Here is a 15,181-nt window from a genome sequence, read left to right on the forward strand (position 1 = left end):
GCACCATCCCACTGAGATACATTAGCCAAGCGTTTTTACAGTCGGCATCGGTTTTGAAAACGCTACCAAAAACGCTTGCTGTGCACCAGCCCTAAATCCTGGCTAAAACAATCATACCACACCTCCCAACTATCCCGATTTCACCAGGACCATCCCGGTTTAGGAGGGGTTGACAGGTGCAATCGCAGCTGGTCACGTGCAATCCTGGCATTGGACTTGACCCCACCCCTCTACTTCAGCCTTGTTATGGAAACCGGAAGTGAATCAGATCTGTGTGGAGCAAAACACATAGAAAGTGTCCATTGCCAAGACAACAGGGCAGGCAGGTATTTTTTGATAATTTCTGGCAGAATCGATGTGTAAAATCGATAAGTATGTGGCTACCTGCTACCTTATCCCTTCTATTGTAAAATATACTGCTTTAGGGCCCATTCACACTGGGGCACTTCTCTGCGCTGGGGCACTTCAGCGCTTTGCTGATAGTCGGCGATCAGCAAAGTGCTGTGTATAATGTATCCCTACAGGACCACTCTCACTTCAACGTTTGCGATAATCGCTAACGTGCCGCATGCAGCATTTTTGACTGATCATGCTGTGATTCTCATTTCTTGAATGGGAACGCAAAACGCAATTGCCATACAAATCGCCGCAAAATGGCAATGCAAAAATTGCTAGGCGTCTGCATTTTGTGATCACAAGTGGCCTTATGCTGGGAATACATGGTTCGTTTCTGCCGTGGGTTTCTCCTCTCGATCGTTTTTGTTGCTCGATTCTGCAGTAGATTCTCTTATCTTCTGCTCCTTTTTCTTATCTTTTTCCATTCACTTCTATCAGAAATCAAGTGGCAAGGGAATCAAAAGGGAGATCGGACATGTCGGAAATTATCTATCGAACCATCTAGTCAGCTAAAAAAACGTGTATTCCCAGCATTAGAGGCTGCATCCAGTGGTTATTTCTATGCTAAGTAATCAGCCTACTATGTGAGGGCTGAGATAAAATCAGTCAGTGACATAAATAATCTGCTGTGTTCTGTGTAAATCGAAAGGAGGAATAGTGACATGTAATCTTTGTATTACACAGCAAGCTAATGTGATTAGAAAACATGTCCACTAGCTTCTACTGATATATACTGTAAATTATAGTGTGCATATAGATTTGTTAGCTGTACTCAGTAGTTGTGACTAAATGCTTTTCAAACATTCCTTGATGATTTTAAATTAAATATTTATTCAGATTTATTTCAGGACTTCTAAGACACCTAGGTTTAGAGGTCAAAAACCAGGGGAAAAAAATATACTAAACCTGGTGTGTCCATGTTCCAGGAGTGTCTTGTAGACTTCCTCTCCTAATTATTGTGTCCCCTTCTGTTCCCCATGTGTTATCTCTGCTCCCCATGTTTCCCCTATGTGTCTCCCCCACTCCCCATGATTCAATAGAAATCAGCAGCAGCGTGTCTCTCGCCGCATCCATGACTCTGGTGGCGATCAGAGACCTCTCCTTTCCCCTCATGGCTCCCCTAGTGCTGGCTTCCGCTGATTGCATCATCAGCAGAAGCCAGCACTAGGGGATCAGTGAGGGAGAGGTCTCTGATCGCTGCTGAATTAATTGAGCCGTGCTGCTGCTGATTTCTATTTATTCACGGGGGGCGCAGGAAACACAGGGACAGTACAGGGAGTCCCATACATCGCAGGCGGATTGGTGGTTGGTATCAGCGGGCATTCTTAAGTTGGGTATTCCCTGTATTTAGCATATAAGACGCAGTGACTTTTTCTCCCCATTTTTTGGCATGCCAAAAAATACTTACAATTTTTGTTTCAAGCCTCACTACAGCAAAACCCCCATTATATGGAACGCAGGCATCCTGCAGTCTCCACTAACCGGCATGCCTAAGGGGGAGAATAGGGGCGGAACTTTAGCCTTTTTGCAGAACTGTGCACAACAGCGGCATTCCTGCATCCATGTATGGGTCCCAACATGTCACTTGACCCTCATCAGGTCACATGCACATTCTGGGAGCATTACATAGAAGACATAGGAAATCTGCTGGGAGCTGCAGAATGTTTACAAGATGGCCCCCGCAGGTCTGGTAGGTAGTTTCTGTTGCACATGGGGGGGGGGGGGGGGGGGTAGTGGGTGTCAGTGTTATTTTAGAGCAGGTTACTTGACTTCTACAGCAACCAGCAAATACAGATATCCAGCATCAGGCAATCCCTGCCTGTGTTGGATGATGCTGGTAGTCTTCCTGTATGTCAGATTGACCATAAAAAGCTCAAGTACCCTCAGAGTCCTACTATAGTACCTCCAGGGGTAAGCCTATCACGTGCTGAGAACCTGCGTGGTAAGCTTTCCTCACTAGATAGCTTCAGTACATGTGCTCCCAGCAGCACAGAGTGAGCTTTAGCTTTAGGAACAAAAATTAATTTAACGCATAGAAATGTATGGAAAGAAGCCATGCAGCGATGTAACACCCATTCAGGACGCCACAGGAATTCCTGCTCCCCCTCATTCTGCCATTCCAGCATAATGTGGGAATGGATAATGGTTTCAGGGTGTTTTTACTCTGATACTGCAGTTCTGGGAAGAAAGTCTAAAATATGTGCAAAAACCATAAGAACACCAGAAATAGGTTGCTAAGTTCTTCTGAATTCTCTTGCAGAACCTGAGTGAGCTGGACACCAAGATCCAGGAGAAGGCCATGCGGGTTGACATGGACATCTGCCGCCGCATCGATATTACTGCCAAACTCTGTGATGTGGCTCAGCAACGTAGCTGTGAGGACATGATAAACATGCTACAGGTGTGTGTGTAGATCAGGTTTCAAAGATTCCTCTCAGTCAAGGAGAGAGGAAATCCCAGTGCCTGTGGGGTGAAGGGAAACCAGGAGCCTAATGGTGCAGTATCGTTAGGTTAAGAGTATAGTACAAAAATTATGGGTATGGATACTGAAAAAGATAGGTTGCATTCCTGCAACCACCATATATATATACCTGGGGAAATTAACCATTCCCGCTCTGTGTCCCGGATCCTCCTGGACCTGGGTGGGTGCACCCATGTGTTCTGTCCTGCTTGTAGGTAACTACAACTAGCAAAGGCTAATACTTCTGCATAAGATGTCTAAGTGACAAAGGGGACTGGATGTTGGGGAGGTGCCCAATATGTATATTTTTTAAGTGGGATTAAAGTGTGTGTGTGTGTGTGTGTGTGTGTGTGTGTGTGTGTGTGTGTGTGTGTGTGTGTGTGTGTGTGTGTGTGTGTGTGTGTGTGTGTGTGTGTGTGTGTGTGTGTGTGTGTGTGTGTGTGTGTGTGTGTGTGTGTTTGTTAAACATGCCACACGTTTGCATTACCCGGGACATGAGATTACACAACCTGTAGGGCCCAGACACACTATAAGCGCTTTTTAAAACCGCTACCATTGACTTCCATTAAAATCTCGGTAAAATTGTGACCAAGGTAAAATCATGCGATTGTATCGCGATGGTGATTTTACTGCAATTTTAATGTAAGTCAATGGGAGCAATTTTTTTAAAGGCTCTGGAGGCCAAAAAGCGCTCAGAAAAGCACTCATAGGGCCAGTACACACCAAAAACCTCTAACAGATCCGTAAAACGCTGGAGGTTTTTGAAGCAGATTTTCAGAGTGATTCTAGGCATGTTTAGAGAGATTTTCTAAACATGCCTAGCGTTTTTTGGAGCGTTTTTGTGTAGCAGATTTCATATATCTTTACAGTAAAGCGGTTACTGAACAGCTCCTGTAACAAAAACTCTTGGAAATCTAGTGATCTAGTGTTTTTCAGTGTGGTTTTCCACTTTCCTATACTTTAACATTGAGGCAGAAACGTCTCAAATCTAAAAAATGCTGCAGCCCACGAGTTTGCGTTTGGGGTAAAAACGAACCGCTCCGGTGTGCACCATCCCATTAAAATACATTAGCCAAGCGGTTTTCTATCCCCCCAAGCATTTTTAAAAACGCTCACGAACCGCTCTGGTGTGCACCAGCCCTTCGTGTGTCAGAGCCCTACATGTTTATTGTGTAATATCCTGTCCCGAGTAATGCATACTTGTGGCATGTTTATCATGTGTTTATTACACACACACACACACACACACACACACACACACACACACACACACACACACACACACACACACACACACACACACACACACACACACACACACACACACACACACACACACACACAATCCCAAATCCCACTCCAAAAAAATTTACATATTGGGAGCCTCCCCAACATCCAGGTCCCCCTTGTCACTTAGACATCTCATCCAGAGGTGTTAGCCTTTGCTAGTTGTAGTTACCTCGCCTTACAGCATGGGGCGCCAGGCCTCCGGCCACTCTGGTTTCCTCCCACATCCCAAAAACACACACATAAGGAAAGTGGTTTCCTCCCAAATTGGCTCTAGACTACGATACATACATTACACAATACATAAATAGACATAGGACTATGGTAGGGATTAGATTGTGAGCCCCACTGAGGGACCGTTAGTGACAAAACAATATACTCTGTACAGCGCTGCGGAAGAGGTCAGTGTTCTATAAATACTAAAATAATACAATTACTCTCTCACTCTGCAGACTGTCCATCTCTCCCCCATGAAAGTACTGGGCAGAAGGAAAGAGAAGAAGCCTATTGCTGATGATGAGGCGTCCCTATGTGACAGTGAGAGTGCCAGAGGAGGAGAGGAGGATGAGAGTACCGCACTGAGCATCAATGAGGAGATGCAGAAGATGCTAAACCAGCTGTAAGTGTTATAGTGGCATATATGTATTTGCATTAAATAGCAAGCATCAGGTCCTGCTCCTTACTGCACAACTCAGCAGGCAAGCCAGGCATTGATCTTGTCCCATCAGGGCTACACCATGCAGGGAGAAAGAAACAATCATTTATATGTAGGGAACTACAGGCCTGAGGTATGAAGCAGCAGTAAAATTGCTTTGCACAGAAAGCACACAGCAGTATTACCGCTACTAATACTGCCTGTGCATGACAATCTTACCGCTGCTTTGTGCATCAGGCCTATAGTCATCTACATTTAAAATATTGTTTAGGGATTTTTTGGGAGGGTTTGGAAGGCAATTGGCTAAGACTCACAAGGCAGGTGTTCATATTAAAGAGAATCTGTATTGTTAAAATCGCACAAAAGTAAACATACCAGTGCGTTAGGGGACATCTCCTATTACCCTCTGTCACAATTTCGCCGCTCCCCGCCGCATTAAAAGTGGTTAAAAACAGTTTTAAAAAGTTTGTTTATAAACAAACAAAATGACCACCAAAACAGGAAGTAGGTTGATGTACAGTATGTCCACACATAGAAAATACATTCATACACAAGCAGGCTGTATACACCCTTCCTTTTGAATCTCAAGAGATCATTGTGTGTTTCTTTCCCCCTGCATCTCTCATGCACTGAAGTTTCAGGCTGCTCTTTTCTTCCTGCAAACAGCTTTGCCCTTGTCTGAATTTCCTCAGTATGTGAAAGCCCAGCCAGCTCAGAGGACGATTTATCCAGCTTGTAAAAGATAAGAGAGCAGAGAGAAGCTGCACTAATCTAAATATCACACAGACAGTGTGCAGAGAGGGGCCTGGAGGGGGGAGATGCATCACAGAACCACAACACTGAAGAACTTGGCAGCCTTCCAGACACAGGCCGACAAGTCTGACCGGGGAAAGATACATTGATTTATTAGAGACTGTGATAGCAGAAAGTGCTGCAGTAAGCAAGAACACATTAGAATAGCTTTTGGAACTTGTAGGATGATAAAAAACAGGATGCAATTTTTGTTACGGAGTCTCTTTAAGGTTCTGCCAGCACCTTTTATAGCGTTCAAGCAGACACCCGCGTTTATTATCAGCATTCACACCTGTGACCTTTGAGCATCCCCGGTTAGCATACAATGGTACAAAAGGTTTTAATTAATGTGGTAACTAAAATAATGGTTTTAGATTTGCTCTTTGCCGATTGTCTCAACATCTCTGAATTCATAGGACCATATTAAAAAAAACAAACGACCTATGTTCTGGAAGCAGACAGAAGATCCCCTAAAAACGTTTTGATCACTGCCCATCCGGTCCCGATCAATAGAATGTATAAATAAGTCATTTGCCATGTTGATACATAAATTGGAAGATATATATATTTTTTTTTTATTTCATGAAAACTTTCAAGGGGATGATGGGGTTGGGATGCGACTGTCTTGTGTACGGAACTAGAGGAACCAGAGGAGCCCCTGGTTAAGGTCAGTTATTGTCCTCCCCACATGAATCCTGACTACTACCCTCTCTTGTCTGCAGGCGGGATTATGACTTTGAAGATGACTGTGACAGTCTGGCCTGGGAAGAGACAGAGGAGACCCTCCTGTTATGGGAAGATTTCTCCGGATATGCAATGTCTGGAGGGGAGAACCAAGGAGAGGTATGTCACGTTCCCTCGGGTGCTACAAATGTCATTCCAAAAATTCATGTGACTTTATGTGACAACTGAAGTGAGAGGTATATGGAGGCTGCCATATTTATTTCCTTTTAAGCAAAAGCAGTTGCCTGGCAGCCCTGCTGATCCTCTTCCTCAAATAAACCCTGAACAAGTATATTCAGATCAGGTGTTTCTGACATTATTGCCAAATCTGACAAGATTATCTGCATGCTTGTTTCTGGTGTTATTCAGACACTACTGCAGCCAAATAGATCAGCAGGGCTGCCAGGCAACTGGTATTTTTAAAAATAAATCTGGCAGCCTCCATATTCTTCTCACTTCAGTTGTCATATAAGGATGCTAGTGTACTTCTATTTATACAATATAAAGGTTTTAAATAGTGCTCTAAACGATCATGTAGTTGCATTACTGATTAAGGGCTGTTTCCCACTTAGAGATGTGTTTCTCGCATTTTCCACTTTATCCAATTCATTGGGTGTACGGCGCAATTGCGGTGCTTTTGCCATTTCCAACAGGAGAAAAAAAAAATTTGTATGGGTTTTGACAGGCCACACGACCAGCATTTTGTGGTCTATGACAACATGCTTGGGTACTATTTCTGCAAACGTGGCCCATTTAACGTGTGGTGGTGGAGAGTCATCTGTGGGACTGATGCACTAAAGTGCGGTAATATTGCTGTGCGCTGACAGCATACAGCAATATTACAGTTACTACCATCATCGGGTACCATGACTTGCGCTATTAGTGCAGCTTGCAGTACCTGAGAAGCATGGGTGTGGCTATAGTAATGTGTGTCACTATTGGTACCACATGTTACTGAACCAGCAGTCAAAATACTCAAGTACCACGGGTCGCACTAATAGCATAACTCGCGGTACTTGCTGCCTGTAGTAACTGTAATATTGCCATGCACTCTCTGTGCTCAGCAATATTATGGCACTTTAGCGCATCAACCCTACAGGTTTGTGAACACACAAACCATTCTTTAATGAAAAAAAAAAAATGTAGTGACATGGTTTACACACTATAGAGGATAGTTTATACACCTTATCAGGAATGGAGTGGCTGCCCTAACCACAGTCTTGTTGTGCATCAGGCTCAGGAAGACAGTCTGGAGGAAGTGATCAAAGATACGGAGTCTCTCTTTAAGAATCGGGAGAAGGAATACCAGGAGACCATAGGCCAAATTGAGGTAAGATCTCACAGATCGGCACAGGAGGCCTGTATAGCTGTAGCAGAGAGGTGATCTGCCGCTTCATGCTGTCACCATATGTTTCTCGGGAAGCCCTGGCTGTCAGTGTTCCAGCACTTTACATATGTAACAATAAACCCACCACAGAACCCCACCAGACGAATGTCTGATCTAATACGTCTTGGAACTGGAACATTTCTTGTAAATCTCAGCTGCAGTGTAATAGTGTAAAAAATGTATTTTCAGTACAGTTCCACTTTATTAGTCAATTTTGCCCATTTTAAAATTTTTCCTCAAATTTTCCTTTCCCCGATTTACATTCTGAAATGTATCACATCTTTACTTCTGTGGAAAGGTTTGTATAATTTGTGTTCCGAAGCCAGAAGAAAAAATACCTGGTTTCCCAGAATGCTCTAGGAGGAGAATTCCGCGTAGCTAAGCCTAGGCTGAGCCATTACTGGGCTACATACCAATATACAGCAATATAGATTTATAGGAAAGGTCTCTGATGTTAAAATAATTAACATAGAAGTGTGTATCCTGGATAATTGACTACATCCTACTGTATGTCATTATGGTTCCTCTTTAAAGCCTTGTACAGACGTACAAGGAAGGTTACCATAGAGGGACTGACTTGATCCTTTGGGTGATAGTGCGAGGCTGAAGCTATACAGATGCGTTGCTAGTCTGCAGGCTAGTGACATGTTCTGCTGCTATGTGGGGGGAGATGGCTGATGGAGCGGCACAGAGCAGGAAGGGCAGCAAGTGAGGAGGACAATACACTATACTAGCACTTGGCCGAGTTGGTACGCCAGTTTGATCGCTGGTGGATGCATAAGGGGACACTGTACTCATGCTAAATTCTCAACAGAGGCTTTTTTTTTTTTTTAATCGGGACTTTGGACATGCCTGTCCTAAGTTAATCCAGTATACATGTCTTCATGGTCCTCTGAAGCAGAACGTCAAAAGACCCCTTCCCAATATGGGTAAAGTGTGGGATATTTCCATGGCATGTACATCAGGGCACCATGATATCTCTTCCACAAGCAGCACACAGGGTCAGGGAACAAGCCTACTGTGAGAGTTGCTTCTTACCAGCGTAAATCCTCGTGTTGGAAGAATTTTAGCCAGTGCTCTCAGACATTACTGGGATAGACTGAAGAACCTATTGCCAGAGTTCATCCAATGGGGATTTCCCTTCACCAAGCCCCAGTGGCGTATCTAGGCAAGGCAGCGCCCATGGCAAATACTAAAATTGCGCGCCCCCCCCCCCCCCCCCCCCCACACACACACACACACACACCTACAATCAACAGCATCCGGTCTCACCTTTTTGGACAGGGTAACCCCATCATGCATTCAGAACACACACGCACACACAAATACCAGAATGTAACAGTCACTATGAAATAAATGAGGCTATCCTTCTGATCCTCTGCCTCTAATACTTTAAGGCAGGGAACATACTTGACTGTTTTCATACGCGTTTTCTGCACAGAAGAACTGAAAACTCATGTTAATCAAGGGGCTAGTTCACACTTAATGTGTTTTTCTTGCACAGAAAAAAAAAACTGACATTCTGCATGATAATTCTGCTCATTTTGTCAGTTTTCTGTATCAATTACATTACTTTTAACGGTTGTGAAAAAAGCACACATTTTTCTGCATAGAAACACACTTGGTGTGCAGAAAATGTGCGCAGAAAAAGCTGAGTTGAAAACTGAAAAACAAGTGTGATCCCTGCCTTAGCCATAGACCCTAAACAAGCAAGCAGATCAAATGTCTATAACACATCTGACAAGATTAGCTGCATGCATGTTTCAGGTGTGTGATTTAGACCCTAGTGACCAGAAGGATCAGCAGGATTTCCATGCAACTGGTATTGTTTAAAAGGAAATAAATATGGCAGCCACCACTCTCATATGAATGAAAGCAATGAAACATTTTCAGTGATGATAATAACATAATAAAAGGCTGACAACCTATTAAATATTAGTAGATAGATACGGAGCTAGAAATATAATGCATTTTAACAACTGAGATACACTGTACAAGAGAGACGTTGTTAAATCTGGCCACAGAGATGCCAGCAGGATAATGGTTAAAGTGCAGAGAGTGTCATAAATAAAAGTAAGTAAACAGCACACTGAGACAAGGCTGAGGAATGTGTGAATGACAGAGAGGAGAATTAATAGATCTTGTAACCTCCAGACCCCTAGCATCTGCCGCTATCTCAGGGGACTGAGACATGATCAGGGAGAGTGGAAAAAGTTTGGAGCTCACCTCTCAATAGCCTCTAATGTAGATATAAGACAAAGGCTGAGACGGGCAGGCTGCTGGATGATTGTTACTCCCTTAGACTCAGGAATGCTGTCAGCAGCACTGCGCCCTCCTGATGATTGAAGAGGGAGGTCGCCTGGGGCACATGTCATGCCTGCATCCCTCCAGATACGCGTCTGCCAAGCCCCGACAATCTGATATAAAGGCTCCCATTATTTTTTAAATCACTTTTATCTCTATTAGCATTCTAACACAGTTCCACTACCTGTGCAGAAAATGGCAAACCTTCCCATGGGAGAAAACTCAAAAAAAGAGGGACACTTAAGCCATGCCCCCTGTGCAGCCTTAAGCCACACCCCTACTTTTGCAGGACAGTGGCAGTGGGTGACGCTGAGTAGGGAGGAGGGTGCCACAGGGTGGGGGAGGTGCCAGTGGGTGACATTGGATGGGGAGGAGGGTGCCAGTGGGTGGGGAAGGTGCCGCTAGGTGGGGAGGAAGGTGCCAGTGGGTTGGGAAGAAGGTGCACTCTGGGTGGTGAGGAAGGTGCCAGTGGGTTGGAAGGAGGATGAGAGTTTGCAGTGCCAGTGATGAGTAATGTGAGGATGCAGGGAGGGGACCGACATTCCTCCCTCACTCTCCATGGGCCTCCCTCCAGAGTCCCCCCTGCAGAGTATTGGTGCAGCAGTGCAGGCGTCTATCTCACCTATCAGTGCATTCCGGCAGCTGGCTCCTCTCTGCTTCCTGTTTCTCAGCATGACGGGTCATTGTAGACAGGCAGTAGAGAGAAGCTGGCCGCTGGAATGCATGGACAGGTGAGATAGACACCTGCACCACTGCACTAATACTCTGCAACTGGACACTGGAGGAGGGGCCCCCCTCCCTGCATGCCCACATTACTTATCGGCGTGCAGCTGGTGCCTAGATATTTTTTTTCCTCCTCTGCTTGCCCAGTTGGGACATATGGGGGGGGTGGGACATTTTGTGCAGCGGCAGAGACACTCTCGCTAAATTTGGGAGGCGGGTTTGTAATTCGTTCCGGAATCATGCTTGTAACCTTATAGAAAGTGAACTTCCTCATAAGAATTAATGGAAACTCAGATAATGCATTCCACAATCCAAAAACAGTTCTAGAAAAATATTTAAGAAAAAAGTACTGTACTGTATAAAGTAGGAATGTAAAAAAGACTTACTATAACTAACAGAATCATTGCGATCTGTTGGCTCTTTTTTTTTTTCGGCATGGCTTTAAAGGACCACTCAAGGGAAAAAAGCAAGCAGTTAAAATCTGACAGAACCGACAGGTTTTGGAATAGTCCATCTCTGCAGGGGGATTCTCAGGGCTTTCTTTAATTTCAATAGAATTTCCTGATCAGCAGTTGCTAAGTCTAACTGACAAAATAGTTTGCAAGCGAGTACGGAGGCTGGCTGGTATCTTACTGTTTTGGCAGTTAAACTACCGCTTAGGAAATGTTTCTATAAGCAAAGAAAACCCTGAGAACCCTGGAGATGGACTAGTCTAAAACCTGTGGGTTCTGTCAGAATTTAAAGAGGAACTCCAGTGAAAATAATGTAATAAAAAAAGTGCTTCATTTTTACAATTATGTATAAATGATTTAGTCAGTGTTTGCTCATTGTAAAATCTTTCCTCTCCCAGATTTACATTCTGACATTTATCACATGGTGACATTTTTACTGTGGGCAGGTTATGTAGCTGCTCCTAGCTGTTTTGGCTGTTAGAGACAGCTGTAAACTGCTATTTCCTGTCTGTGAACATTGTTACATTGTGGCAGTTTGCCCAGAGTACCGCTGTACCAGAGTTTCTTGTGGGAGGGGTTTCATCACAAAATCAGTCATACAGTGCCCCCTGATGGTCTGTTTGTGAAATGCAAAAGATTTGTCATGTAAAAGGGGGTATCAGCTACTGATTGGGATAAAGTTCAATTCTTGGTCGGAGTTTCTCTTTAACTGCTTACTTTTTCGCTGGAGTGGTCCTTTAACAAGGAACTTTTGAGGATTTCATGGAATTGTGTCATTCCACAGTCCCTACACTCAGATTAAGTACAATCCTGCAGCATCAAAGGGAGAAGAACAGTCGGCTCAGTTGTGACACGCGTAACCATTCTGTATTTGCATGTCAAGATGTTGCTTGCTTATCAAGTTACAAAAATGTTTACTTGTCTTTCAAAGCGCTCTTAAACCAAGGTAAACCAAGGTACTTGCAATCAAGGGTTTTAAAGGGATCCAGTTTTTTCTGTTTTTGTAATAGCCCTTATTTATCCAGGGGAAGTGTGAATGTAACAAAGTGTGACCTCTCTAAACAGTTTGAAGCACAGTGTCCTATCCCCCCCCCCCTTACACACTGATGAAAGCTTTAGTTTGCTCATTGCTACTGCTAATTACAGAAGTCCTTATCTGCCTGCTCTTTCTGCGGACAGCAGGCAGTGGAGGTAGGGCAATAAAAGCCTGTAACAAATATTTAAATGTAAAAAGAAGAGGTAGAATGGAATATTCTTTAGTAATGAGCCACATTGTTAGTATGTATATTTAATGTGTTATTAAGATGGCCTGTGGGCTAAAAATACTTTCGGTTCACTTTATGGTATGGTATGTAAATTTCGGCTTTAGGGCCTACATTCCTCTAAGCAGATCACAGCTGACCATTTCTGAGCAAAGAAATATCAGCTGCTGCTGTCCTGTACTGCATGACTTGTATTCATTCAGAATGATATATTGCAGGATGTGGATAGAATGTTTATGTTGGCAATATAAAAATGACTTTATGGTAAAAAGCCTACTACTTACGTGTGTGTGTGCCCCTCTACAGCTGGAGCTGGCCACAGCAAAGGACGACATGACGCGTCACCTCCACGAATACATGGAGATGTGCAGCATGAAGCGAGGGCTTGATGTCCAGATGGAGACTTGCAGGAGGCTGATCACCCAATCAGAAGACAGGTGAGCTTTATACCACTCCCCTGTAACAATGAATATTGACGTAATTCAGCAGCAACAAATTCCCTTAAAGTAGACCAGTGTCCAACTGTTTATGAAGCAAAAAATTGTGCTGGTTCTTCCCACCTTCAGTAAGCATCTCCCATTCATCATCTGTCACTAGACCAGGACCGAATAATACGGTTACTGATATCACATGACTAGAGATGGAGACAGCTGGCCAATGGGAGCAGCTTACTGGTGCAAGGACAGGTGGAATTAATTCATGACTGGGTCTTACTCCGGAAACAGAACCAGGATAACTTTAAAGTCAGAAAATCACACCATTTCTCTGAGTCGGTTCAGCAAGCTTTAAAGTGTGTCTGAAACAAACATGGGTACAAAAACTCATTTACCTAAGAGGGAATCCTCTGGATCCTATAGAGGCTTTCCATGCCAACCTCCGGCAGCCTCCCCCCCCCATCACTAACAAGGGCTTGATGCACTCCTCTTTAGACGCAAGTGCTGTGTCTGCGTGAGCGCAGCCGATGTGCTATTGCACAGATGCGGCTGTGCTGATATAGGTAGTAGAAGTGGTTTCCCTCTCCTTAAGTATTTTTTCATCCCAAGTTCTAAAGCAAAGCTATGACTTTCAAAAAAAAAAAAAAAAAAAACCCTCATCCATGCAGAGGGAAGTATCTGGATGGTCCAGAGGCTTCATATGTTCTCCTCCACCCCACCACCCTGCGCCGGAATCCACTTCTGGCTTACGGCCGCAATCCTCCTCATGTGCAAGCGTGGCCATACTGCACCAATGTGATTACAGCTGCACTTGTACACGATGGGGACCATCCAGAGGCTTTCCTCTATGCGGGTAAGTAACTTTTTCCTTTTTCCCCCATTTGAAAGTCACAGGTTGTTTAAGTGTACCAGAGCTGATGAAACATAAGTTTTACACATACCCGGGGCTTCTTCTAGCCTCATGCGCATGGATCGCTCCCACGCCGCCATCCTTAGTCTTCTGTACCGGGTCCCGTAACTTCCTCCGGTCGCGGCCAGTCTGTGCAAGAGAAGTGCCCCCTCTACATACCTCTCCAGCAGCTACTGGAGAAATAAGCAAAGAGGGCACTTCTCTTACGTCAGACTGGCCACGACTGGCTGAAGTTACGGGACCCGGTACCGGAGCTGCAGAAGGCTGAGGACGGCGGCGTGGGAGTGATCAGTGTGCATGGGGCTGGAGGAAGCCCCGGGTATGTATAAAACTTGTGTTTCATCAGTTCTGGTATCCTTTAAGGACTACAGATTTGACAGAAGATATTATGCTGCCTTTGGATGCATTGAGATTAGATCAGATGGTGCTTTCAAACAGAAGCATAGTGGTCAGCATTTGCATTGGGTAATTAAGAGCCATTCAGAAATCGGCAGGCACGGCAGCCCGAAGCAAGCGATGACTGTTCGGGAGGAAATCAGAGCCATGCCACTGCCTATCCCACGCTTTCAGGGGGAAAACCGCTTGGCTAATGAAAGTGAATGGGATGGTGCACACCAGAGCGGCTTGTTTTTTTCCACAAATGCAAACTTGGGGGCTGCAGCATTTTTCAGATTTCTGAGGCGTTTCTGCCTCAGTGTTAAAGTATAGGAAAGTGGAAAACTGCTCTGAGAAACGCTAGATCAGAGCGGATTTCCAGGCATTTTTGTTACAGTAGCTGTTCAGATATTGTTACAGTAAAGCTGTTACTGAAATCTGCTACACAAACACGCTCCAAAAAAACGCTAGACATGTTTAGAAAACCTCTCTAAACATGCCTAGAATCACTCTGAAATCGGCTTCAAAAACCTCTGGCGTTTTGCAGATCTGCTAGAGGTTTTTGGTGTGCACTGGGCCTACAAGCGGGCCTGAAGTCAGAACTTCCTCTCTGGTCTAAAAGATAAGCAACAGCATAATAGCTTTTAAATAACATTTTTGTTATAGCTGATACAAATCTTGCAATAAATCTGTAGTGTCTACTTCCTGCTTACATGGAAGCAGATATCGGGTTAACATCCTGTGTTTACAAAGTAGCTACTCTGCTGAGGCAGCAAGGATTCCTAAGCTGACACAGCTACGAGATCAAATTACACACCTCCTCTTGAAAAAAACTGCCATGGCAGTTTTCTGCCCTTGGCAAAAGCTTGCTAGAGAATGTGCAATGGGAGAGCTGGGAGTAGAGGCCCAGGTGTGTTGTGAGCCACTTATTCAGTCAATCAAAGAGAGGAACGGTAAAGAGAAAAGGAGTTTACTGCCAACCAAAGTATTCACAGTGACAGGCTCACCATGGCACAAACC

The 15,181-nt window shown here is 44.4% G+C and overlaps 1 protein-coding gene and 1 long non-coding RNA gene across 3 annotated transcripts in view; one reads left to right on the forward strand and one right to left on the reverse strand.

The window, feature by feature from the left end:
• Positions 1 to 15,181, reverse strand: part of LOC137537321 (uncharacterized) — a 106,365-nt gene that overhangs the window by 52,167 nt on the left and 39,017 nt on the right. The window lies entirely within an intron of this gene.
• IFFO1 (intermediate filament family orphan 1) overlaps positions 1 to 15,181 on the forward strand; it is a 41,683-nt gene that overhangs the window by 24,248 nt on the left and 2,254 nt on the right. The window contains exons 4-8 of the mRNA XM_068258256.1: positions 2,657 to 2,797; positions 4,597 to 4,763; positions 6,314 to 6,434; positions 7,549 to 7,644; positions 12,749 to 12,879. Of these exons, the coding sequence (XP_068114357.1) occupies positions 2,657 to 2,797; positions 4,597 to 4,763; positions 6,314 to 6,434; positions 7,549 to 7,644; positions 12,749 to 12,879 (656 nt within the window). The remainder of the gene's footprint in view (positions 1 to 2,656; positions 2,798 to 4,596; positions 4,764 to 6,313; positions 6,435 to 7,548; positions 7,645 to 12,748; positions 12,880 to 15,181) is intronic.

The sequence above is a fragment of the Hyperolius riggenbachi genome, chromosome 10 (genome assembly GCF_040937935.1).
Source record: "Hyperolius riggenbachi isolate aHypRig1 chromosome 10, aHypRig1.pri, whole genome shotgun sequence".
NCBI classification, from domain to species: Eukaryota; Metazoa; Chordata; class Amphibia; order Anura; family Hyperoliidae; genus Hyperolius; species Hyperolius riggenbachi.